We start from the raw sequence: 25,437 nt of genomic DNA, 5'->3' as shown, positions 1-25,437 counted from the left end.
AGACCAAAATGACCTTTTTTAAATTGGAGGATCAAATAAATCATTATACCAATTTATTATTACCTAATATTATTTACAATAAAAAACACTACTTGAGGTTGCTAATGTTTTTAAAACGATTTCTCATATACTTTATTACCAATTTAATAAAAGCTGCTAATGTTTTATATAATACTTCCAAATTTCATATACTCGCTAAAACTATGTTATAGTAAAAAAGAGATCAAATTATGTTAAAATAATAGATAATTATTTTTAAAATTAAGTTGTTAAAATATATATAAACGTATTTAATACCATAATTTTAAACAACTCACATGCATTTTAATGCATAATAGTGCAGGCTAGCATTGTTTAATGGGATAAATTCTCTAAATATGTAATTTTTTTAATTGGTCAAATAGGTCGTTTTTTTTTTTGAAAATTTAGGGAAATAGGTCGATTTTGAAGAGTGTGTGAAAGCGCGTCCAACTATGAGTTTCATCATCGTCAGGTTTGAACTATAAAATGTCACGATCCAACTAATTATGATCTAACTTATACTTTCAGCATTTATATTCCACTGAGAAAAGAATGAAGACTAGTATATACTTAATACCATTACTAAGTAAATTATAATCTTTCAGAATCTATGATGATGATAAATCTTTATTTTAATATACAAAAATGTACATCAATAAATCTGTTTAAAATAGTCACTTTGTACTAAAATTTGTAATTTGACCATTTAATTTTACTTACAACTAAGAAACAAATTCGTTGATACACTACGAACTCTGGCTTGGTCCTTTCTTGAACTCGCATAATCCCCCATTTACCTGCAATACATAATAACACGTGTAAGTTCAAATGAACTTAATGAGTTTCATACCTTATTAACACAACTCTAACAAGTTTGCACTTCGTGACTGGAACTTCACGACAGTTTTGTCCGTATCAAGATGGTACACCATCATCCTTTCCAAAGTAGGTGGTTCCTTGGCCATTTTCCCTTCCATTTCCATTTTTATTTTATTCCCTTTATTGCCCTTGTGTAACTATCTCCTCAAGAGGGAAACTTTCGCAGTTTCCTACTTGCGAATTGCAAAAGATAATCCGTCAACAATTCCCATAACGCGCCTTGCATTGATGACTACAAATATCCACCTAAGACTGTTCTTGGCGAATGGTCCCTATTGCAGGCGATAAGTAGTGTTTTGTCCTACCAAACTCGAACTTACATTATGATCCTACTGAATCTATAGGGGAAACACCCTTGCGACATAATATAGAAAGTTTGCTTTTCCTTGTCAAATGGACAGATCGGACAATACACCCCATTCCTTCTCTGTACTACGAATAGATGATATACTCCTGGTGGTTATCTCTTTGAAACAAATAACTCGTAGGAGAATTCTTATCAACGAATCCCCTTTCTGCGAAAACATACATAGGAAACAATCTTGACAAACTATCATATATTTCTTATACGGTCTCGCGTAAATAGATAGTTTGCCCATAATATTGGATTTCAAGAAAACAAGCCCATACTTGACGGACTTATAAAATCAGATACAAATTCCCAATAAGCCTGTAAACTCTCACTAGAGTGAATTCCATATCCACTGTCTATGCAAGCTGTAAGATAAATTGGCAGACCGTCATAACTTGTATCCGCCTCACTTATCTCGCTAGCACAGGCACAACAGCCTTCTCAATGTAATAGATCACCTAGTTGCAGACTCTTACAAACAGGCATAATGTGGAATCATATTTACATAGTAGTTCTGGCGAACTTCCCCTTCAGCGAAAGTCTCGGTGGACTTTCCCCATTTTAGATAATCCTCACGAATTTCCACATTAGATGGTCCTAATGGGCTTCTACACTTAAGATTATCTTAATGGACTTCCACATTTTATATCCCTGATGGACTTTAACATTTAGATAGTCCTCTGAACTTCCCACATTAGATAGTCCTTATGGACTTCCCATATTAGGTAGTCCTTGTGAACTTCCTATATTTCTGGTAATACCATGGCCATGGACTTCTATACGTACCATTAAAGGATCTCGTACGTCCCATAAAGGGCTATTATACAAGGGGCTCTCAAATGAGTATGCACTAAGTCTCTGTATCATTTAATCTCCTTTCCTGGCTCAGTCCAACCGAACCTCCCTCAAAGCCATATAAATAAAATGTATATGCAATCTCGTGTATGACCATCTGAACCTCCGCAAAGCCACATAAATATCATGCCTAACATATACAACAATCCGCTAATAGATATTGTCTATCACACGACATATGATATGCCGGTCATACCATTATGCAACATAACCACATTTATTACCAATCATTCATATCAATTCAATACGCAACACAACTTCATGCCAAGCCTTTCTTTTACTTAACATAAATAACCCACAACCATACAGTCACATCTCATTACACAATATATACCACGCCAAACATTTCATCTAATCAGAATGATCAGACTCATTACCAATAGTATTTGCATGTCAACGTTACATGTACACACAAGACATCAACACTTTGCAACAAGTGAATTCACCATTGGTAAAACACTGATTCATCATATTCAATGTTGATGACACAGAACACATCCATTCAAGATCTGAGTTCGAGAGCTCATCTAAAAGTTGACGCCAGATCCATATTCTAAGCCTTTTTCCCTTGCTACGTGAGCCTCCAGTATGCAAGATTTCCAATTTTTGATCTTAAACCTTAGTCTCTCCCTTTCATGCATGAATATTTCATAACATTTCTCTCTTCCATCGTAAACTAGAGAAAAGAAGAACAAGAAGAATAAAAGAATCATCCCTGAAGAAGAAAGCCTCTCCCATAGAGATATATATATATATATAGTCTCTCCGACCTTTATAACCAAAATCAATTCACAACCACCTAAAAAATACATTAATCATCATGTCTTCCATTAACACATGTTTAGTTCAATAATAATGGGAATATGGTTGAAATCCAACTTTTCTTCAACCAACCCGCTACTTGTTCTTATTTGCAAAAAGAACCTGCCAGATTAGAGGACCTTTCAATTTAGTACGCCAAACTCTGTTGCTACTTTAGACCTTACAGATCAAGGTGTGACATGACCTCGACTTTAAAAAAAATTAACCTGCTCCAAACCCGAACTTGAAAATTAATAGTATATCGAACTCCAATCCGATTCGACCTGAGTTTTTTTTTTTTGTAAAATTGTGATTAATTAATTTTAAAAAAAATGAGTTTGGCATAATTTCTTATTAGATTTGCTTAATGATTTATCTCTGGAGTTGTGTGCTAATATATATTTACACACATGCTATGATTACAACATAGAAGAAAAAAGAAGGAACAAAGGTTCCTTTAATAAATTATTAAATTAAGAAGATAGAAAATAAAGGAAATAACCTGATAGAGGTGAAAGGAGGACTAGCATAAAGGCTGTAGAATGAGACTAGTATTGATAAATTTTAGGAATTTTTAGATTTAATTAATATTAAATATTTATAGAGGGTAATTTCATAAATATCTTGGGGCGGGATGGTTTCATTCTAAACTCAACCCGACTTGACTATTTTTAAAAATTAACAACCCGACCCGTCCCGACCATCAACTTCAAGAAAAAAAACCCAACTCTATCGGGTCGGATCAATTTGGTACCCGTCAGCTTTAGGTTTTTTTGTCTTCCCTACAGCTAACCCATGTGAGATATTAAAATAAGAAAAACGATACCGTCTTTCAAGTCACTTGCAAAAGAACTCTAAAAAGTTAGGATAAAGTACAAAAAAAAAGATCCAAAAGAAAAAAAAAAGGCAATTAAAACATTATATATTTGGGTAGTAATGCAACCAATTATTCCAAATAGGTACGAAATCAATCGGTTTGGTCCAGTGTGAAGCCTAAACTATAGTAAAAGAAATTGTTGTAAGTGACTTGAAAGAGGGAACTCTTTTCCTTATTTTAATATCTCATATGGGTTAGCCGATGAGTTATGAAGAGGTAAAAATATTTTTTTTTAAATACTTTTTTTTTAATTTCTAGAGTTAGGACTAAATTGATGATTTTATAAATGTTGAGGGACAAATTTATTATTTTTTAGAATTAGAACTAAAATGACAAATTTTGTAAATATTGAGGGCTAAAATTGTTGAATTTTATATTTAGGATCAATTTGATAGAATGTGTAAACATTAGAGGGCTAATTTTGTTAGTAGACTAATAAAAAAGCTCACACCAACTCAAAGTGATTAAAATATTTAATTTTGAAAAATTTAGTAATTTAATAAAATAATAATAATTAGATGACCAAAATAGAACTAAAGACATAATTATATGATTATTTTTATAATTTACCTATAAATGTATAAAATTAATTTACTTTATGATTTAAACAGTGAACATCTACTAGAAATCCAGAATCTATATATATTTGAAAAAGAGAAAATATAATGTCAGATGTTTCAAGAGAAGGCTGCAACAGGCTGGAATGATAGGATTCTGAATAGTAGCTGGAAATGACGTAAATTATAAACTGAAGGGAGACAATGAGAATCATGTGTTTAGGTTTGGGAGACCATACCAACAACATTTGTCATTTACCTTTTTCTATTTTTTATTTATTATTCTTTTACTTTTGATCAATTTGATTGTTGGAAAACAAGGATGATGCGTGAACCAATGTTCATTCATATTTGAATATAATTAACGTTGAAATTTATTACTTTTTATTATGTTAAAGAAAGTGGGTAAGAGAGGATATAAGATCACAACAAAAGGAATATATGGCTTACATCTATGAGAAAAAGGCTTCAAATTATTTGGATTAAATTATATTTTAAATTTAGTTTTTAGGAATTATGTTGATTTATTTTTGTTCTCAATTTTTAAATTTAATTATTAAATTTATTAAACTTTCTTGTTAAGTTTACTAATGAGACATTTTAAAATAAAAATAACTTTAAAATAATTTCCTTCTTATTTTAATATCCAAAATTATTTGTACCATGAGTTTGCGACATGAGGGTTAAGGCAGAAAGATAAAAAAGTAGAGCATATTTTGATAATGATGCGGATGCTTAAAATTCAAAAGAAGAGGAAAGACAAAAGCCAATTTTCATGTATCATTGCTATACTTGTTTTGAATTTTAATGGACAACAAGCACTGCTGATATATACTATAAAATATATCTTGACTTCAAATAGAGTAATAAATATTAAAATATTAAAGGTGAGTTTGGATAGGCAGTGCGTTTATCTGCGGTTAGTATAAAAACAACGGTAACAGTGAGATTAAATATTATAGTGTGAAATAAAAAATAAGCTAAACGCGTCACATTGTCCATCCAAATCTATCTAAGTTAACCCCAAAATATATTTATTTAAATTGGTGTCATGAGCAGGGGCAGCGTGGAGGGAGAGAGGGGACTGACAAGGCCTCGGCCCCCTATAATGAAAGTTTTAACTTTTAACCTCTTTACAATGTATAAAATTTTAAATTAGTATATTATAAAATTATACTTTGATCTCCGAATTTAATCATTTAAAAAATTATAAAGATATTAGTTATTGAAATGAATAATTACTTTTTTACTATTGTAATAATACACAATTTAATTTCAATCTCCGATTTTTTCCTTGATCATAAATTAATCGAACATCAACTTAATTAAAATCATAAATTTTACAAAATAAATTATATTATTATAAGAATATATTTATTGTGATCATGTATATATGCACGAATCAGATATTGAATTGACTTCTAGATTTGGAAATATCAATATGGTATGAAATATATTTTGGAAGGAAAACTCCAAAAAAAAAAAAGTAATTTAAAAATCAAATTCGTCATTAACGTTAACCAAAAGATTTAAACGTACATCTATTCAACCATTAAACGGGCCAAGTCTAAAGCGTAGGCTCAATACAGTTCAACTTCGAAAAGGTCCATTGGGAAGCTCCTCATGTCATGTTCACCGTTGGATTTCAAAATGCACAAAATACTTGAGAGTGACGAGGGGGGAACCCTAAGTAAAATTATCTTCAAATCAAATTCACGTAAAATGCCCTCAAACACCATCACTTCCTTCTCACCTACTCTTGTTCCGTCCTCCAACCGACCTCTGTGCTCATCTGGGTCAGTTGACCTTAACCCATTTTGACTTTGAACCCCGGCCTCGATTATATGAGGACCCAAATGCGGCTTCTCCAAGTTGGATCACTACACCCACTGATCCCATTACATATGGTACTGCTGTAAGTTCTCTTTTATCACCCTGCACTGCTGAATGTGAAATTTGGATCTTGCATTAATGCATTGGAAATGTGTTAAATTTTATTTAGCATTTTGATTTTATTTGTTCTGATTCGTGTTTTCTAATCTATTTGAACATTACCAGTAATCATTCTTGAAAATCTAAATTTAGCCGGTACTAGTTCAAATGTTTAGCAGAAGATTGTTTTCTTCCAATAAAGTTTGTGTTTTATGTTTGTAAATATCCATAAAATGCTATCGCAATTGTCATCGTTTGTTTATTTATTTGTGTTAGTACAGTAGATGAATGGCTTATACTTTACATATTTTGGGGTTTGCAGTTTTCAATAGCCGCTTTAAATTCCGCTAGTAACAATGAAGTTTGTATTTTATATCCGTAAAATGCTACCTCCAACGTTATTTATGCTTATAATGCTTCTACACCCACAAATATTTGTGTTTGTTTGATGATGCGGCTATCATCATTTGTTTATTTGTTTGTGTTCGTAGAATAGATGAATGGCTTTTCATCTTTTGGGTTATTTACACTTTATATATTTCGGGTTTGTAGTCGTTGGAGCGGCTTTGATTTCCACTGGTAACAATGAAATTTGTGTTGTTTGTTTGTAAGTATCCATAAACGCTACTATCGATGCCATTTATGCATATTATGTGACTATATTGACAAATATTTGTGTCAACTATACGGCTATCATCATTTGGTTATTTGTTTATTCATTTGTGTTAGTAGAATAGATGAATGGGTTTTTGGCATTGGGGTTGTTTATACTTTATATATTTTGAGGTTTGCAGTCACCGGTAGCGGCGTTGAATTCTGCTAGTAAGAATGATTGGATGAAGCAATCTTTGGTGAATAATGTAATAGGAAGCACAATGAATCAAAGCAACCTGATTCAACCATGGCAGTATGATGTTTGTAATGTTGTATGCAAAACCAAAGATGTTTGTAAGAGACACCTTATGGGAAAGAATCATCCGAGGAATTTGCAAGCAATGATAAATCCCGTTACTGCACTATTTCCAGAAATTTCTAATACTATCAATAACGTAAGCATCGTGGACCAAACAGGAAATGTAGGTTGACAGTTGATATTTGGGGCTTCTGGTGTGGCAAATTTTCATGAATTGGATAGAAAGAAGCAACAACTTTTGAATGCTGGGGCTCCCGTTGGTTCCATTCGGTTGTGCACCATATGCAACGTTGCTTGTAATAGCCATGATGCTTTCGTTAAACATCTTTCCGGAAGAAGACATGTTGCTCAGGTACGTTAATTAGTAAACTAGGAAAAAATTGTAGCCTTTTCTTCAGAATAGAGTTAAATCCCAAGTGTTTTCTATTTATTTTTATATTATCTTAAGCATGCATGTAAAACGTTATTTGTCATTAGGCCATGAATTCACTTTTGCAGCTTTCTATAATAAGAGGTGGCATTCAGTAGGTCCGGGATGTGAATCCTAGCATCTAGAACTGATAATCCCCTATCCACAAGCTACGGCATTCTTTTACCTGAAAAAATGTAGATGTTTTGAGAGTTGTATACTTCCATATAAATACAATTAGTTATTTGTTCGAATAACCTTTCCTCTTCTTGAACCTGTCCCATTATCCATTTGTTATCTTTTGTAAGTTTGATTTCTGTGTTTCGTTTTCATAAGTGTTCAAAGTTGTATGAATCTTATTATGTATATATGTAATTATGTAGGTCAGATTAATAGCTATCGACGGGATTGGACCTTATCTTGCTGCCATCCAAGCTAATGATCAATTTTGGAATAAAGGCAAGAAGATAACTAAGAATAAGATCAGTCAACCTACATGGTGTGAAGTCTGCCAAATCAACTGTAACAGCAGCAATGTCTATGCAAAACACTTGTCTGGGAAAAAACACCTGAAGAACCTTCAGAATTTGGAAAAATCAAAGAACAGCACATGCTATTCTTCTTCCATTGACACACCGATTGCAGCAAATCTCGTAATTGGAGCAGTGGAGAACCCAGCAGCCGATGGTTGCAGTGGTGCTGATGCACAAAAATCGAAAAAGATGATTGCACGGTCTGAGGCAGCCAAGGAGGATTTGGAGACAAAGAAACAGAAAGTGATAGAGGGTGGAGCAGCCGCCACTGCCATTAGGGTATGCGTTATTTGTAATGTGGTATGCAACAGTCAGACGGTCTTCAACTATCATCTTACAGGGCAAAAGCATGCCACCATGGTAAAGAAGCTAGCCAATGGCCGAATACCAACTGACACCTCAAACGAGATAAAGACGGATATAGATAGAGAATTCATAGGATAATTGATTATTTCTATTCACATGATTCTTATTCTGGCCTCCCAACCGGGAATTAATCCTTGTCGAAATTCAGTTTTACATCTGTTTGCTCCGCATTTGAACTGTTTAAAAAGTTTATTGGAGCAAAAGAAGCATATTTTTGAACTGTTTTTAGAATGTGATGAGAAGAAATGTTTTGGCTAACATTGATGAAATTAGGTTAAGTGGGTTAGCCAATTTATTACTGAAAAGGATGGAGAAAGCAACCACCTTCCTACTTAAGAGTCAATTGGATAAATTCTTCATTTTTATATTAAATTCAATAATTAATAGCTATTTTAATAAATTTTAATATATTAAAAACAATGAACTAATTTCATAAAAAAAATAGATATTAGCGTGCTCATGATTTGAGTGAAATTTTCTTTAACAAATTTATAAAAATTTGATAGAAATTTTTGTAACAAGTTTATAAAAATTGATATTAAAAATAAATATGGTTTTGTTTGAAATGTTAAAGTTGAGATAGTAAAATTAATATATTTTTGTGCAAAAAAAAGAAGATATCTTATGATTTTCATTAATTATATTTATTTTCTAGATTTATCAAAGTAATAAATGAGTTTTGATAATTTTATAAATATATCTTTTTCACCTCTAGTATAATTCAATTTGGTATAAATTAAGACACTTGTTGATAAAGTCTTAAATGGTTATGGCCCATTAAAACCCAATTTGGTCACTCTAGTCTAGTACCCAAAAGACGGTAAAACTCTTTAGTACAATTTGCATTGTAATGTTTTTGGGCCAATTTCTTTTGAAAATTAGGGTTTGTGAAAATCGAGAAGTTACCCGCTAATTATTGATCCCGACCCGACCCAACCCACATTGCTTTCCAATTATTTAAATTCATATAATAATTCCTAAGTAGCTGAGCCGACCAATAATGGTGTGGGAATCAAGGATTATTATGTCATGTTGATGTTTTTGTATGTTCTAAATCATTCAAATTATTCCAACATTCAAACTATTTTTCGATTAAATCGCCGGGTTTTTGAACCTTGCAGAAACCAGAAAACTTTGATTCTGTTCTCTCTTTTCCAGAAGGTGAAAGCTTTCCCAATTCGTAATTGTTTTACCATATATGTACCATTGTATGTAAAGTTGTCTCTCATTTTTTCTACTTATTTTTTGGGGGCGATTTCTTTAGGCCTTCTATGGTTGATATTTGGTTCCAAATTCGTCAAATCAAAGTGGGTTCTGCTGTTTCTAGTATTTATTTATATATATAAATCACGAGAAAAAAAATGTCCTAGTTTTTGGGTGTTTATAGTTTGTTTTAAATGATAAATTTCATTTACATTTTTTTTTAGTTTCTAACGTTTCTATTGTAAAAGCTTCCTGTTTTACTTATCTATGCCCTGATGAGTTGTGTTTTTTGTTTTTTTTTCCCAGCTAATTGTTATACTTGGGTTGTAAGAAAAATTGGAGGATATGTCAAGTAGCTCAAGGGGAGATGGAGAAAACTCCATTGATGTTGAGGAACTCTTGGAGATCGAAACAAGATGCAGAGAGGTAGAGTCTTTGTCTTTTTGTAATAACTAAGAAACATTGTCTTTTTAAGTCTCAAGATTCTTGAATTGCCCTTTTCTTATAACATTTATGTAAGTTGTTTTATAGTTTTTATGAATTTCCTATTGTTTCTTTCATAGTCAACCTCTAGTTGAATTGCTTAGATTAGTGGCTTGCACCTCTTTTGCTTTTGTTTCAGCTTTTTAGATTAGATGCTTCAGTTTCTTACTGTTATTTGATGGGAAAAAATGGTTTTACCCTTTAAATATTTGAGCTTTTGAAGGTTGTTTGGTGTTAAATTTATCCAGCCATTCACTTTATTTGTTCTTATATATGTTGGTCCAAGGCTTCATTTTGCTTGAAGTACCATGCCCATCACATATTCGAACATGGATAAGGGGATATGAGTATGACCTTCCAGTAACCTCCAAATACTTGGAAATACATAAAAAAAAATGGTTATATCCTTCAAATATTTATGCTTTTGAAGGTTGTTTCATTCGTTTGGTGTTATATTTATCCATCCGTTCGCTTTATTTGTTCTTATCTATGTTGCTCTGAGTTTTCATTTTGCTTGAAGTACTCGCTGCCGACACATGCCCAAATATAGATATGAGGATATGAGTATGACCCTCTACGGACTGTTGAATTATGTGGAAAAACTTAGAAAGAGTGAACATAACGAGTCTTAGTAACATAGGTACTTATGGTGATGTTAGTTTGTTATCAATCATGAATTTAATCTGTTTGTGCTGAAATCTTATTTATCTACTTTTCTTTGTCGATGCAGCTACGGAAAGAAAAAGACATGTTGAAAGAATCACAACCTCAGGGCTTTGAACTGATTAGGGTAATTTTTCTATCCCTTGATAATCCTTTCATCTAGAACATGCTATATGAAACTTTCATCATCTTTATATTATTTTTCAGAAGAACTAAATCTTGGGATAAGCATCTACGAAGCATAGAACGTTTTTCCTGTATTGGCATTTCAAGCTGCCAATGATAATATGTTTTCTTCTTGCAGCTGAGAATGCTGAAGTCTGCCATTGCCATCTATAAGGGGCTTTTAGCAATAACATTCTTTCATCATAAATTTTTGTTATTCTATTTAGATTTTCCACCTTGTTTGGTGGCATGATCAAATTTTGACTTGAGATAGCCAGCTGCTAAAGTAACTTGAAGGGCCAGTTAATTTGTCATTCTTTTTTGTCACTGACCATCCTCTACGAATTTAATAAATGAACACCGTGAATTTATTAGCCTTGTGTTAGTGAAGGTCTGCATTCTTTTACTTGGTGATTGAATTTACCATAGTTGAGAAATATAAGGGGATGACACACCTGTGAATGCTTCAACCATTCCAAACAAAAAGGGTAGAAATTGAGGTTTAGTTGTTTCAATTTTTATTATTGTCTGATTATAATTTGGTTCACTTCAGGGACTAGAACTACATGTGAAGTCTCTATCAGAAGCTTGTACCCAAGACAAAAAACATATTCAAAAATTGGAAAGAGAGCTAAAAAATTGCTCTCAAGAAATTGGTAATGGTTCTTTTTTTCCTTTGAAATATTGCTGTGGGTGTTGATTGTGTGTTGCTTATTGTATCTTACCTACTGGTCTTGCGACGTTGATGTAGCTCATCGGCATCTCTTAATAACTCCCTTGCTACATAGTTGTGGTGCTTGTATGTTATCCATCGTTCTTTGTTCTTTAAAATACGCAATGAGTGACATGTCTTGTACTGGGTTTCTTTAGCCTTTTAGTCCTAGCATTATATGTTGGGCTACTTGAGAGGGGGAGTGTTAAAAGTAGTTTCATCCCCATTCGTTAACTCTCAGATTTTTGTGGTCTTATATTCAAATTGGGTCTCTCCATTTATTCCTAATTGATTCGTATTGGATGCTTAATATCCCCAATTGTTCATCCTTACACACTTGGGCATCATTATATATGGTATTAAAATCAGTTCCCCTAGGATCATTGGACCATGCATTGAATACTAAGTCTATATCCGTAGTGGCACTGTTCTCCTTACCCCGTTGGAAGGACCTTGCAGGTGGAGCATTTCTCTTACCCTCTAAACATACATTAGAAACTATCTGTTCCCTCAACGAAAACCCTGAAAAAGAAAAAAAGGAGTTGGATATCATTTTCTGCCTGCATACAGGACTTGAATACTGTTAACTTCAATCTTAATATTGTGATCGCATTCTTCAGATTACCTGCAGGATCAACTAAGTGCAAGGAATGAAGAGGTCAAATTTCTAAATGACCATGTGCATGACCTTGAGATCAAATTAGTAGACATGGAAGATTTACGGGAGAAAATTGATCATTTGATAGGGGAGTTGAACAGCTCGAACTCTGAGCGGTTGTTACTAATGCAGGAAATAGAGAACAAAGAAGAAGAGCTGCGACAGTCAGCTTTGTGCATAGAGAAATTGGAGGAATCGGTTTCATCTATGGCACTGGAGTCCCAGTGTGAAATAGAGAGCTTGAAGCTTGATATAACAGCATTGGAGCAAATGTCTCTTGAAGCCCGGAAGTCCGAGGAAGAAAATGCTCAAGAAAATTCCCAAATGAATGTTTTAATTGAAGAGCTCGAGGTCCAGCTTCAGAATGCACATGAAATTATTGAAGCATTAGAGAAAGAAAATAAAGCGCTAAGTGGAAAGCTCATTGCATCTGAAAAAAATGCTAAGATATTCTGTCAAAACATCAAGCAATGGCTGAAAAGCAAGGACAGATCACAACTCGATACGGACGCTGTCTTTGGTGAACCAGAAAGCATTATTACAATATCAAAAGATACAAGGTTGGTTGCAACCTCAAATTTGTTATATTTCATCGATTAGGTTACATTATTCTGATCAATTAGATTGTATGACTGTTTGATAATGTGGGGAGCTAAAGCTTTTATTCAACCCTTGAACATGTTAAATACACCTTTGTCTTAAATTATTTAGTAATATTTAATTGATAGACTAATGAATATAATCTTGTTGAGGTGGGTTCTGATCTTGCTGAAGCAGTTCTTTGTATGGAACGCCTTTTTCAGTTTTGTCTCGTAAAATTGATAGGTGATAACATGCAAATAATTTTCTGTATTTTACTGTTTGGTACCTATCAAGTATCTGATAATTTTTTATGAATGTTCTCTTAATACTGTTGAAGCGGCTGCAAAGAACTCTTTGGTGCACTACTTTCAGACGTGGCCTTAGTGCTGGAATCTGATTCCAACTCAAAGGAGCAGATCAAAAGCATGTCGGATCAGATAAATGAATATGAACTCTTAGTGAAGCAGCTTAAGGTAAAAATTGTCATTTAGAGAAAATATATTTACCTTTTATGATATTATGCTAGCCCAACGAGGTGAAATATGAATTTAGTCCGGTATATTCCTGATCTTTAAAATGGTTACTAGGAAGAACTGAGAGAGCAAAAGTTAAAAGCAAAGGAAGAAGCCGAGGATCTAGCACAAGAAATGGCTGAGCTGAGGTACCAGATGACAGGCTTGCTTGAAGAAGAGTGCAAGCGCCGTGCGTGTATTGAGCAAGTATCTTTACAGAGAATAGCTGAGTTGGAGGCACAGGTAATACTGTTACGGTTCTTGATCCTTTGTATACCAAGTAATGTATCTGACTTGGGTATCATTTTACCTTCTTCTTCTTTTTTTGTCAAGATTCAAAAAGAGCCCCGAAATTCAATGGCTGTTGTTAGACATCTCCGGGAATCATAGGGATTGGCTGTGGTGAGGATTGTTGATGTCCATTAATTTGAGACTAAGTCAGAGGTTCATACTTTCTTGTATCTCTTTCTTTGTTTTTGCAGTTCATATATGCTGTTTTTCCAATGTCCTACATGAATGTAAATACAGCTGGTGCTAATGTTCTTGCTGTCATTTTTTTAATCCTCAGTTGATGTTTTATATGTTTTCCATGTCATTACACTATCCCGCTGTGTTGTTCCAACTCTTCATTTTTCTTGAAATACTCGTGTCCGACATATATCCAGACATGGTATGGGGTTATGATGACCCTCCAAGGACTCTCTGAATATACGGAATAACTTTTAAAAAAGTGAAAATACCCGTATCTTACACTCACACTCAACACTCGAGTTTGAATAACATAGCCATTCCTCATGCGTACCTACTTTAATTACTTTTCCTTGATGCTTTCTTTAAGCTTATTTTCAACAGAACTGTATCTATTTGATTTCTGGACACCATCTGTGGCTTTGTTTCTTCCAGCTCAAATCCAGATACAATTGACTGTGGTTCACCATTCTAAGACAGTTCAGCAAAAGTCTAATCCTATGTAATGAATGTGCATCATGCATTTATCACAGGTTTTTATTTAGTTTCTGTGTTTATTGCCACTAGTTTTTCAACCTAATTGCAGTTCAGTTGCCATATCAAGTTCATGCTTATCGCTCAAAAAAAGCATGAGAATTTAGCTCTCCTAACATTGGCGGTGTACTTTTATTCTTTTCTGTGATACCAGTCATGACTGCTAACCCTTCCATGCTATGTTCCAACAGAAACACTATTCGATGGTTAACCTGAGGAAAGATGTATGTGATTTTCATGATAAAGGTTCGGGGAAGGATGATACGGCAGTATGAAGTAGCCAAATATACCAAGGTAGAAATTAGGTTGTAGTAGTGTGTATGTATGTGTTTCTTAAGTGAGATGTAATTATGCAGTAGTTTATTGTTTGTTGCAGCTGGTTATGCTGTGAGGGTCCAAAGCTACAGATTTGCGTCGAAGTTCTTCACTTTCTTGTACAGATTTCAGCAATGAAAAGTTGTTAGTTTTCGGATTACATTCAAAGAAAATTGACTGCATCCAGATCTGGTTAAAACTGTGCTGGACCATATTATGTTTTGTAAGATCAAGCACTGAATTGAGCGAAATTGTTCGGATTTATTGTCCAAATCTTGGTTATCAAGTTAGTCCTACGTTGGTGACAATTTTCAGACATGAGTATGCTCTGACTCAGGTATGTATCATTCAACTTTTGTCGAGTTGGTTCCAGATTTCGGAGGATCATACCCTGTACTTTATCCAAATATATGGTTTTTCTTCTGTTGAGGGTATAATTCCAAAGTTACCTAAAACTATATAAATGCTTATCTGCACAAGCAAAAGTCACCTGAAATACAATGTAAAGAAGCTACAATTCCTTGTCACGTTCATAGTTGGTTCTTCCTTGAAGTTTCATCAATTCTGTTTGGTGATAATGATATGTTACAACTTACATGGAACCTGACACTATCCCATATCAATATATGTTTGATATTGTCATTTTCAAAAGTTCTTACAAGTGTTTTTTTCTATACCTATACCTGTATCCGAACATGTATCGGATGGGAATATTTTTAGAAAAATGAAAAATCGGAAGTAATTAATCATGTCTTCTGATTGCAATGCGAATGGATTGAGTTTGGATTTTTGGTGCCTCTTTTTCTTTAGCCAGATCTTTCACCGTGTTTGTGCATTAAAGTTAGAGATTTTTCTTCAATTGTATTCCATAAGTTTAGTTACAAGATGGGATGCAAACATGAATATTGAATTTACATGTTAATAATCCAAATTTAATCGAAAAGGAATAAGTTATGTAACAAAAAAAATATAATTACAAAATTATAACGATATTTCTTTCTATGTATATCATCTTTTAATTTGAAATTATATTTTTTTTCACAATAAATCCTTTAAATTCGTCATCAATAAACTTGATCGACAAGTTATACGGTTAGCCTTTTAGCAAAACGATGGATTCTAACAGTTGATCAATTTAATTAGTGTATCCGGTTTGAACAAATAAATTATTATAAAATTTATAAAAATTCAATCACCCAATTCAATTTGTCTGTCTGTAGCAATTTTTGAGTCCAATGTTTCTTTCTAAATTGATATCTCGATTTAACGGATTCAATCCGATTCAAAGAACTATGATAAAAGCTTGTATTCAAACAACAAAAAATGCAGATAAATATTCTAATATTATTTTATTAGTAAAATCTTTAATAAATTTGTTTTTATTTTAAAATAAATACTTAAAAACTATTATTCAAGTTGGAGGCATGTAGAATGCATTGCAAAACTGTATAAAAAATATTTTATCGAATAATTGTTTATGGGAATCTATGAAAGTTGAAGAAAAAAGTGTCGACTTGCTCCTTAATCCCAAGCTTCAGATAAAAGGCATTATCATATCACCAATTTAATTTTTTAAATAGAAAGTTACTTTCATTAGGCCAATTTGGATTAAATGTTATGTGGTATGATGATTTTCAAATAAAATGAGAAAGATTTAGGTTTTAGTGAGTTTAAGCATTTTGTTTTGTTGGGTACATACATAGTATAATGCATGTTTTGGTTGCATATTATATTCAAAATGATTTAATATATTTGAAATAATATAACAATTTATCAATACTGCATTCAAATATTATCTATATAAAACCACAAGCTTAGAAAAATTAAAATTTTCAAAATTAGATTAGTGGTCGAACTAATCAGGTCATCAATTTTTGGTTTGACCTGTTCGATCAAATACATATTAAAATATTTATAAAAATTAAAATATATATTAAAAAAATCGATTCAACAGTTGATTCAAAGCTTTTAGCTTGATTCAACCAGTTCATATTGATTCAAAGACCAATCGGTTCAACTTCTCTAAACCTTACCTCAGTTGGTTCGGTTCGATTTTGAAAACAACGGGGAAAACTTTTGAGCTAACCAATATGGTTACTGATATTCATTATATTATTGGCTTTGTCATTTTAAATATCTTTTATTGTTTATAAGATTTATCAATTTTATAAAAAAAGAATTTTAATTTTACAAAATAAATTAAATAATTGGTTGAAAATTTTTACTTGATAAAAAATTGACACTATACTTATAAATAATATTTTTTTGGTATAATACTTAAAACTCTTCATAACCCCTCCTAAACCATAAATAAAAGAATAATGCACTTTAGTACACTCAAATTACGTCCTCTTGTACGAGCAACAATGTCGATGCCAACTAAACTAAGACTCAATCTGCTATAAAAAATAACAATTTTGATTCTTTTGAAAGCCATTAATTAAATGAATTTATCTGATAAAAATAAAAATTATTTTATTTTATTTTAAAATTTACATTAAACAAAAAAAAGAGATTATATTACTTTTGTTTTAACTATTTATATAATGAGTAACTTTATATTTATATTATATACAAATTGTTATGATCAATTTATAGACTATTAAGGAAAAATAAAAATAAAATTAATTGTGAAGAATTTAGTTTATAATATATTATTTTTCATTGTTTTTATAAAAGTATTCAGAAACTTTTATTAACATTATATTTGAATTATTAAAATGATTGTTATATATTAATTATGTTAATTGACTATTATTTTGTATAATGCTGCTTTGCGTTAATTACATAAAATAAAATTATATTGTGTATTGAATATGTTAAAATGTTTTATTATGATTTGAATTTTAAATAAATATATTTTAATTATATTTAATAATTCAAATAAACAAATATTATTCTATACTAATTATAATATTTAAAAAATTAATTAAAATCATATAGTGACACATAAAAAGAAGAAAAAGTAAATTTATATTGATTATTATTACGTAAATATCTAATTATATTCTATATTTTTCATATAAAATTAAAATTAAAAAATAATTGTAAATGGTAAATTGTTAACCATATTCGCCGTTAATTAATGTGATACTTATAGAAGAAAACTTTTGTTAATTTTTTTATTGAATTCGATAAAAGTAATTTATTAAAATTATACAAATTTTGATTTTATGTAATTTTATACATGAAACTTTAATTTAATTAAAATTTCACAAATTACTAACGACATTATCGAATTAGCACCATTGTACATTGATATATTGCATACACAAACAATTATATTAATCTATTATGAAAATAAATGTATGTATTTATTTTTTAAATGTGTACGATTGAATCAAAATTAACGTTTCATGTATAGATCTGAACCACAATTTAAGTTTAATGTATATAATTGCACCAAATCAAAGTTAATATATCAAGTTATGCATTAAACTAAATTTATATATAAATTTGATATTTATCCACAAATTTATTTACTTTTCCATTTAATCTAAACTCCACCCAAATTTTTTTGAATAAAAACTAACTTAAAAAACACAAAAGTTTGATGGGAGGTTAGGACAAATTACCAAAAATAAATTTAGACAATAAAATTAAGTCAATTTAAAATATAAATAAAGTTTGAGTTTTAATATTTTAGGTCCGAGTTCAACTCATTTTAACCATATTTTAATATGATAATTATTTTATTTTACTTTTATATATTATGTAATTTGTATCATATAGCAATTTAAATCTACAATAATATATTTATAACAAATTTATGGCACACCCACAATGTGAATGAAAATTATATAATAAATATTACTATGAAATTTTTTTAAAAATAAGATGTAGCTTTAGTTGAAATAGTAAAGACATTGAAAATTATGGTGTTTTGGGTTCAATCTAGAAGTGTTCATGGGTCGGGTTTGGCCGGGGTTAAGTATGATATGAACATATTTTATGTATCGCACGTGATAAAAAAAACTAGTTTTATATATAATTATCTTAATATTTTTAAATGTTTACATTATAATACAATTGTATATTACTTTAGATTTAAGTTTTATGTGTTATAAATTACATAAATATATAAAAATAGCATAGTATAAAATATTTCAAACTTAAAAACGGGTCAGACCTTGAATGTTCAAGCCCGAGCTTGACCCATATTTTAGATGGGTCTATTTATTTTTTTTGCCAAAACTCTTCCAAATTTCGAGCGAACCTTTGGGCCTGAGTAGGTACTAAAACTTTGGATAGGCCTAGTTCAATCTTATAAAGCACATTTTTTTAGTATGGCGTGGTGATTGCTCGCCTCATCCTTTAGTCATGAGATTGGAGGTTCGGTCCTTACCCATTGGAATAGAGTACATTCCATGATTTTGACTAAAAAAATAGCAAAAGCTATTCTCATAGTAATATTTAGTATTTTATAAAAGAAAAAGATTTTTAATAATTTTTTAATTAAGTTGAGACTGAAATGTGACATTAACTTAATAAGCCCTTTAAATATAATATAGATAAATAATACTTAATTTAAAAATTAAATATATGCTATTTATATTTAAAATTTTAATAAAAAACATATAAAATATTTATATTTTAAAATTTAAAAAAAATTAAGGATAATCTAAAATGAGCATAAGTTAATTATTTATTGATATGGATAGAATTGAAAAAGATTGAGATGAATATTTTGAACTAGGCCAAGGGTTTGTTTGATAATTCATTGAAAAAAATCAAATCAACTAAAAAGTAAATAATTTCAGCGGGTTAATTTTTGAGTATATTTGACAATCAATAAAAATAAATACATGATTGAATTTTTTAATGAAAATATGAAAAATAATAAATAGATAAGAGACAACGTATCACTTAATATAGAATTCTTTAAAATTATTTTATTTTCTTTCTTTTAGTATTATCCTTTAAATGTTTTATCTTTCAAAATTTAAAATTATATTTATCAAAGAATCTAAATATATTCTATATTTAATTTTAAATAATACAAAATACATATTTTATAAATAAAATTCAACAATTAATTTTTATTTTCTTGCACCAACATAAATCCCGTTTATTCTTATAGTTATTTTTTTGGTGAGTAATAAAATCAAACAATTGCATCAAAGGAATCGAAACTAGCCGTATCAACAATCAAAACCTCTACCATCTTCATAGGTACCTCATTGAACACCTAAATACCTTCTTTTTAGACAAAAGACATTTTAACTAAAAATCTATAAGAAAAACATATCATAGACACCATTTTTCAAAACCATGTAGAACTTGATAAATTCTTCTTACCTAGGCTGAATTTGATAACCTCTAATCAATCCCTTTATTTGATGAAAGAAAAGGTGGGAGTAGTTTCGGTCAAAATGGGTGGGATGCTTAATTTACTTATTATCAAATCCCTTGTTGATTAGTTCAACAAATAGAAAAGTAATTTTTTTTCTTTAATGAATTATTGACTTCTTGAGAGGGAAAGGTCCTTAAAAAAAATGAAATTGAAACATGAAAAAAGAAAAATGGAAGCATGAAATTAAAATAATAGTAATAAATACATTATGGAATTGCCCACTTTCTTACCAATTTCCATTTTCACGACTTTCTCTTTGGATTTTCTGACGCGTTTAATGCGTTTCCTTCCCTCTCTTTAAAGCTCTTCATTTCCCTGACAATCCATTTCAAAGACTTTTCTTTTCTCTCTCATTTTTTGTATTTTTCAACTTCCTTGGTGTTAAAATCAGTTTGATTTTCTCTCCTTTTTTCCAGGTACTTCCCTCGGTTCTTTGTTATTTTCTTTCATTTTTGCCTCTTTTTTTCATACGGATTGTTTCAGTTTTCTTTCTTGTTCTTAATCCAACTTATTGGTTAAACAAACAAAACCCAGGTTTTCTTTTCTCTTTTTTCTTGTAGTATGCTAACGATTTTGGTTTTTCTTTTTTCTTTTATGATTCGCGTTTTGAATTTTTGAGCAGTTTGATTGATATCTTGAATTCTTGATGGGGATGTTGGCTGGATGGGTTTCTTAGTTGGTTCTATGTTTGTTTGCCTCCCGTGAAAACCGAGGGAATCTTATCTTTTCTTATGAAGTGATGAAAAACTCCAAGTCAACTAAATCTTAATTAACCTTCGATGATAAATTTTAACCTTTCTTCTCAAGTTTATGGGGTGTTCTTCTTTCTGGTCATGCTACTTTGCATGTGATTTATGATCTAGTTCTAATTCTAGTTTTTTTTTCCTTCTTTAAAAATTGCTTTTAGCCTTTTGAATCCCTTTTGTAAGCCCCTTTTTATCAAGTATTACATAGCAGTAATCTTTTCCATCCATGTTATTTCCAAAAGGAAAAGTATAAATAAGACTGCTTAATCAAGTTCCTCTCTCAAAAGAAAGTTTTGGGAAATTGAATAGCATCATCTTCCTGATTATTTTATCTTTGTTGCTAGGAATTAAATGCCACACACACACATATGTATTTATCTGAATTCACTGGATATCTTCTTCCTGATTTTTCAGCTTTGTTGCTGGAAGTTGTTGCATTTGTGCATGTGTATGTATGTATGAATGGATGGATGGTTGATTTAAGTATGTATATGTATGTATATATGTACGTATGTACGTGTACTGTCTACTCACCCAAATTTGTTGTATTTCTGCTTTATGTCTCTAGTTTTCTTTGCTGCCATCGTCTAATGTGTTAATGTTTATTGCTTTGCAGATTACATTGCATTTGACTCCTTTCTTCCTATCGACTGCCTGACCAAGTGACAGATTTTTTCATTCATTAAAAAGAATGTTAGGTTTAAAGAAATCTCCATTGAAGACTGCTAAGCATAATTCAGTTGATCCTGCGCCTGTGGCCGCTTCTCGTTCCAACCCCTTTGATTCTGATGACGAGTTTGACAATAAGCAAACCCTTAAACCTTCAAGAAGGACTTCTTCTGAACCTACTTTGAGTCCACCGAATTTTGGGGCCAATCCTCTTGATGACAATGAGGGGAAAGTGAACTCTTCTTCTTCATATTGGCAAAGTTCAGCATCACGAAACAAGTATAAGAATGATTTCCGTGATTCCGGCGGACTTGAGAACCAATCGGTGCAAGAATTGGAGAACTATGCCCTCTACAAGTCTGAGGAGACTACTAAGACCGTCAACAATTGTGTGAAGATTGCAGAAGAAATGAGAGAAGGTGCCACCAATACTTTGATTGCCTTACATCAACAGGGTGAACAGATTACCCGGACTCATAATACGGCTGCTGGCATTGATCATGACCTTAGTCGGGTACGTCGTTTGTCTTTAAAAGCAAAACTTTCAGCTGGATGATAAAATAACTGCCATAGAGCACGAAAACATGAAAAAAAAACTCTTACAGTTTATGTTTTAATAGACACGATGACATCCGTGTCTGATCATGTTGCTACCATTATGATCCTAAGGAGTCGCCTAAAATTAAATCACTAACGAGGTTTGAGTTTACATTTTTATCGAATTGAATGAATAGTGTTCCCCCAGCCATGATGACAATGCTACAAAATATTCATGCCATCATGTTTGTGCGTCTTTGATCATATATGGAAAGGAAATGAGTCTAAAATTGGGTGCAATGTTAATAGTTTAACTAGAAATGAAGTAGTTCTATTGAGATGGATTGCCATTTGTTCAGAAGAAATAGATATCCGATACTCACCTTCAAGTCCAAGCAACATAGTTTGAAAGTGATATGCAGATATGATTGATTGACTATTTAACTGCCAAGTTCTCTTCTTGACCTTCAAAATATCAATATATCTTCTACTTTTCCTCTTATGGATTGATCTTATGAAATTAAAGGAATGCTGTTAATGGTAATTCTTTCGGATTTCAGGGCGAGAAGCTCTTGGGAAGTCTTGGAGGCATGTTCTCTAGAACCTGGAAACCGAAGAAGACTCGGCAAATAGTTGGCCCTGTTATTACAAGAGGTTCATTTTCTTCCCATACACCTCCATGAATCATCTCTTTGTTTTTCCCCATTTAAACATCTGAATGTATTATTTTCTGCAATTGGAAGTTGGTGGTGAGCTCAGAATTTGTGTTTGCATCTGTCTTTGTTGCGTTTCTTTCTGAACCATACGTGTATGTACTTGGCCTGCAGATGATTTGCCTAAGAGTAGAGGTGGCCACTTGGAGCAAAAGGAGAAACTGGGATTGAATACGGTTCCAAGGAGACATTCAAAATCACAAACGCCGCCCCCCGAGCCAGCGGATGCGTATCAAAAAGTCGAGGTACGAAAAGGAAGGCATGAAACCACTCATTAGTCTTTATTTTTTTTTGTGGAATATGCAATTTATTTATTGCTGGGATTGTTTAAACAGTTTGAAAAGGCAAAGCAAGATGACGGCCTCTCCGATTTAAGCGATTTACTGGGAGAGTTGAAGGTTATGGCTGTCGATATGGGATCCGAAATCGAGAGGTTAGTTTCGTGTACTCAAGTATATCACAAGCTAAAGCTTTCTATTTTTAATTAGTATCGGAAATCATAATTCAAACCCTAATTGCAGGCAAAATAAGAGTCTGAATGGTCTCCAAGATGATGTGGATGAGCTAAATTTCCGTGTGAGAGGTGCAAATCAACGAGCTCGCCGATTGCTTGGGAAGTAACACTGCAGTTTTGAGATTCAGGCCGACATGTCTGTTTCACTCTTCTGTCATTGTGATCTCACACACAGCCATATTGGGGGATTTTATTAGTATATTCGCCTCCTTACCTTACCATGTTTCTCTTACGTTTCAGGCATATCATATGCTTAACTATGGACTTTCACAACCGAGTATGCGTCTTGTCTTTTGTATTTATTTTTCTGTTTTTCAATTAAATATATTACTAAATATGTTGAATAATGTTTTGTGTTTATTAAATGTCTAACAACGAAAAACATGAAAAATATAAGTAACAAATAATATGAAAAACATGTTAAAATTTAAATAGCTCATTATTGATTTGTTAAAATATATACGAATACGATGTACCGCTTGGGAAGACTAGGATGGGCAAAATCCTAGACTAGGCACACTAACCAATTGAGGTGGTAACAATTCTTTTTGGTCCTGAATTTTGATTTTCGAACTTAGATTAAATTTAATACCATAAAATAAAGGTAAATAAAATTGATATAAAACCAAATGTAACTCGCATAAACATTTATTGTTCTAAATTTGATATAAAAAAAAATACACTCAAAATAATATTTGCCTTGAAACTCATCTCCAGCCAGTAAGAGCTCATGCTGGTCTGAGGTACTCGCGTGCATCCAACTCTCAATGTCTAACACATGGATATAAATATATGACCTCCAAAGATCTTTCAAATACATGAAAAAACCTAGAAAAACACTTTATCATACCCATGTTTTGGACAAATCCTTGTATTCAACACTCACCTGAGTCCCAAGTAAAAGGTAAGAACCAACTGTGCCCGCGTTTATAATGCAGGTAGTGACCAGAAAATTACTGTACCTTGTAGTGTAAAATCCTTGTCTAAAACCACAATAAGTAAACTCCAGAAACATGATGCTTACCAATGCTATCTGGACTCAAGGGTAAGTGCCAATACGGGTACCCTCAATCTTTTAAAGTTTTCTCATATATTATGAAGATCACACTCCATACCCGTGAAGGATACGTATTCAATACAAAACACGAGAACTTTAGAGAAAATTAAGGTTGAGGTAAACAAAGACAGTCATTTGCCGGCATAAATGCTTCAATGAGGATCCTCTGAAAAGTATACCTAGTGATCAGCAAATTTACATTAATAGTTGATAAACTCGATGGAGTTCATGGATCGAAGAATCTAGAGTTGACATTGTCTATGGGGTACCTAAATCTGCTCAGTTTCCCGTTTGTTACCCATTGCTAATATCAAGCATGAAAAAAGATTACCCGACAACAGTCATGCCTTTAAATGATTTCAAACTCACCCTAATCTCTTTTCTAGCCATAGAAGCTTCACTAATCTAGATACAAGTTCAGTTAAAGCAATCCAATTTTTGTTCCCAAAGAACTATGCTACCATTTGGTACTCCAAAAACATCGGTAATTAGTTAAGCTAGGATATGCAATTGAACATCTCAAAACCTTTTAACTAATGACTATCTAACTTTTACAGACTTCTTCACTAAAGGATTCCCCTGATCTAAGGACCATCGTCTACATGTTTAAAAAAACTACTCCAGCTTTGTCCTAAAGGAGGGGAAACAAGGCAAAACACGAAAGATATCATCAAGGACATTTCCTTCTAGTAACAAGACAACTTCCATTGATTCAATACCAGCAAATGCAATTGACTTTAACGTAACAGATAATAATCTAAAACTCTAATATCAGTCTTAGACTAAGTTCTTTAAAGTAAAAAACTTGAATCATATCGACTTTCATAACTAAAATTTGAAACATGGCTTTGACATGATACAAGGATAAATAAACAATTAACTCAAGAAACACAAGAATAACACATCAATTATCAAAGGAAGGGTCCTGTTTATTTCGTGTAAAAAGACTTGTAAAAATGACTTCTGGAAAATGATTTCCGAATTTCCTACTTTCTTATAACAAATCTAACAAGAGGATACTTCCAATTTGCAAATCTATTCAAGTTCTACCACACAAC

General features: G+C 31.8%; 3 protein-coding genes across 11 annotated transcripts; all 3 read left to right on the top strand.

The window, feature by feature from the left end:
- Positions 1-6,064: 6,064 nt before the first annotated feature.
- On the top strand, positions 6,065-8,573 carry LOC105762232 (uncharacterized). Its single transcript, XM_052625299.1, has 5 exons — positions 6,065-6,138; positions 6,551-6,635; positions 7,069-7,281; positions 7,363-7,539; positions 7,980-8,573. Exons 1-5 carry the CDS (start codon positions 6,065-6,067, stop codon positions 8,571-8,573), a joined length of 1,143 nt encoding a protein of 380 aa, XP_052481259.1.
- A 909-nt stretch (positions 8,574-9,482) lies between these two features.
- LOC105764692 (uncharacterized) lies at positions 9,483-15,352 on the top strand. 8 transcript variants are annotated; one of them, XM_052625116.1, is made up of 11 exons: positions 9,483-9,538; positions 9,617-9,656; positions 10,005-10,124; positions 10,912-10,971; positions 11,563-11,665; positions 12,342-12,939; positions 13,299-13,434; positions 13,549-13,716; positions 13,807-13,917; positions 14,667-14,769; positions 14,852-15,352. In XM_052625116.1, exons 3-9 carry the CDS (start codon positions 10,044-10,046, stop codon positions 13,861-13,863), a joined length of 1,203 nt encoding a protein of 400 aa, XP_052481076.1. In that variant the 5' UTR covers positions 9,483-9,538; positions 9,617-9,656; positions 10,005-10,043; the 3' UTR covers positions 13,864-13,917; positions 14,667-14,769; positions 14,852-15,352. The 8 variants fall into 8 exon arrangements, with proteins under 8 accessions (XP_052481076.1, XP_052481081.1, XP_052481079.1 ...); XM_052625121.1 differs by adding an exon at positions 14,377-14,474 and having other exon boundaries at positions 9,489-9,656; positions 13,807-13,875; XM_052625119.1 differs by adding an exon at positions 14,377-14,474 and having other exon boundaries at positions 9,489-9,656.
- A 5,031-nt stretch (positions 15,353-20,383) lies between these two features.
- LOC105764691 (SNAP25 homologous protein SNAP33) lies at positions 20,384-23,669 on the top strand. 2 transcript variants are annotated; one of them, XM_012583371.2, is made up of 6 exons: positions 20,384-20,677; positions 21,506-22,072; positions 22,656-22,749; positions 22,923-23,053; positions 23,144-23,241; positions 23,330-23,669. In XM_012583371.2, the coding sequence occupies exons 2-6, from the start codon at positions 21,581-21,583 to the stop codon at positions 23,427-23,429; spliced, it is 915 nt and encodes a 304-aa protein (XP_012438825.1). In that variant the 5' UTR covers positions 20,384-20,677; positions 21,506-21,580; the 3' UTR covers positions 23,430-23,669. The 2 variants fall into 2 exon arrangements, with proteins under 2 accessions (XP_012438825.1, XP_012438824.1); XM_012583370.2 differs by having other exon boundaries at positions 20,385-20,559.
- Positions 23,670-25,437: the final 1,768 nt, after the last annotated feature.

Source organism: Gossypium raimondii, chromosome 12 (assembly GCF_025698545.1).
Source record: "Gossypium raimondii isolate GPD5lz chromosome 12, ASM2569854v1, whole genome shotgun sequence".
NCBI classification, from domain to species: domain Eukaryota; kingdom Viridiplantae; phylum Streptophyta; class Magnoliopsida; order Malvales; family Malvaceae; genus Gossypium; species Gossypium raimondii.
Note: the sequence above shows the minus strand (reverse complement) of the source record. Positions and strands in the feature narration are given on the sequence as shown.

Coding starts and splice junctions, on each gene's coding strand:
- LOC105764691 (XM_012583371.2), top strand. CDS start 21,581: ATGTTAGGTTTAAAGAAATCTCCATTGAAGACTGCTAAGCATAATTCA. Junction 23,054..23,143: donor ATGCGTATCAAAAAGTCGAG/GTACGAAAAGGA, acceptor TTGTTTAAACAG/TTTGAAAAGGCAAAGCAAGA. Junction 23,242..23,329: donor ATGGGATCCGAAATCGAGAG/GTTAGTTTCGTG, acceptor CCCTAATTGCAG/GCAAAATAAGAGTCTGAATG.
- LOC105764692 (XM_052625116.1), top strand. CDS start 10,044: ATGTCAAGTAGCTCAAGGGGAGATGGAGAAAACTCCATTGATGTTGAG. Junction 10,125..10,911: donor TCGAAACAAGATGCAGAGAG/GTAGAGTCTTTG, acceptor TTGTCGATGCAG/CTACGGAAAGAAAAAGACAT. Junction 13,717..13,806: donor TAGCTGAGTTGGAGGCACAG/GTAATACTGTTA, acceptor TTTTTTGTCAAG/ATTCAAAAAGAGCCCCGAAA.
- LOC105762232 (XM_052625299.1), top strand. CDS start 6,065: ATGCCCTCAAACACCATCACTTCCTTCTCACCTACTCTTGTTCCGTCC. Junction 6,139..6,550: donor CGACCTCTGTGCTCATCTGG/GTCAGTTGACCT, acceptor TATTTGTGTTAG/TACAGTAGATGAATGGCTTA. Junction 6,636..7,068: donor ATTCCGCTAGTAACAATGAA/GTTTGTATTTTA, acceptor TGAGGTTTGCAG/TCACCGGTAGCGGCGTTGAA.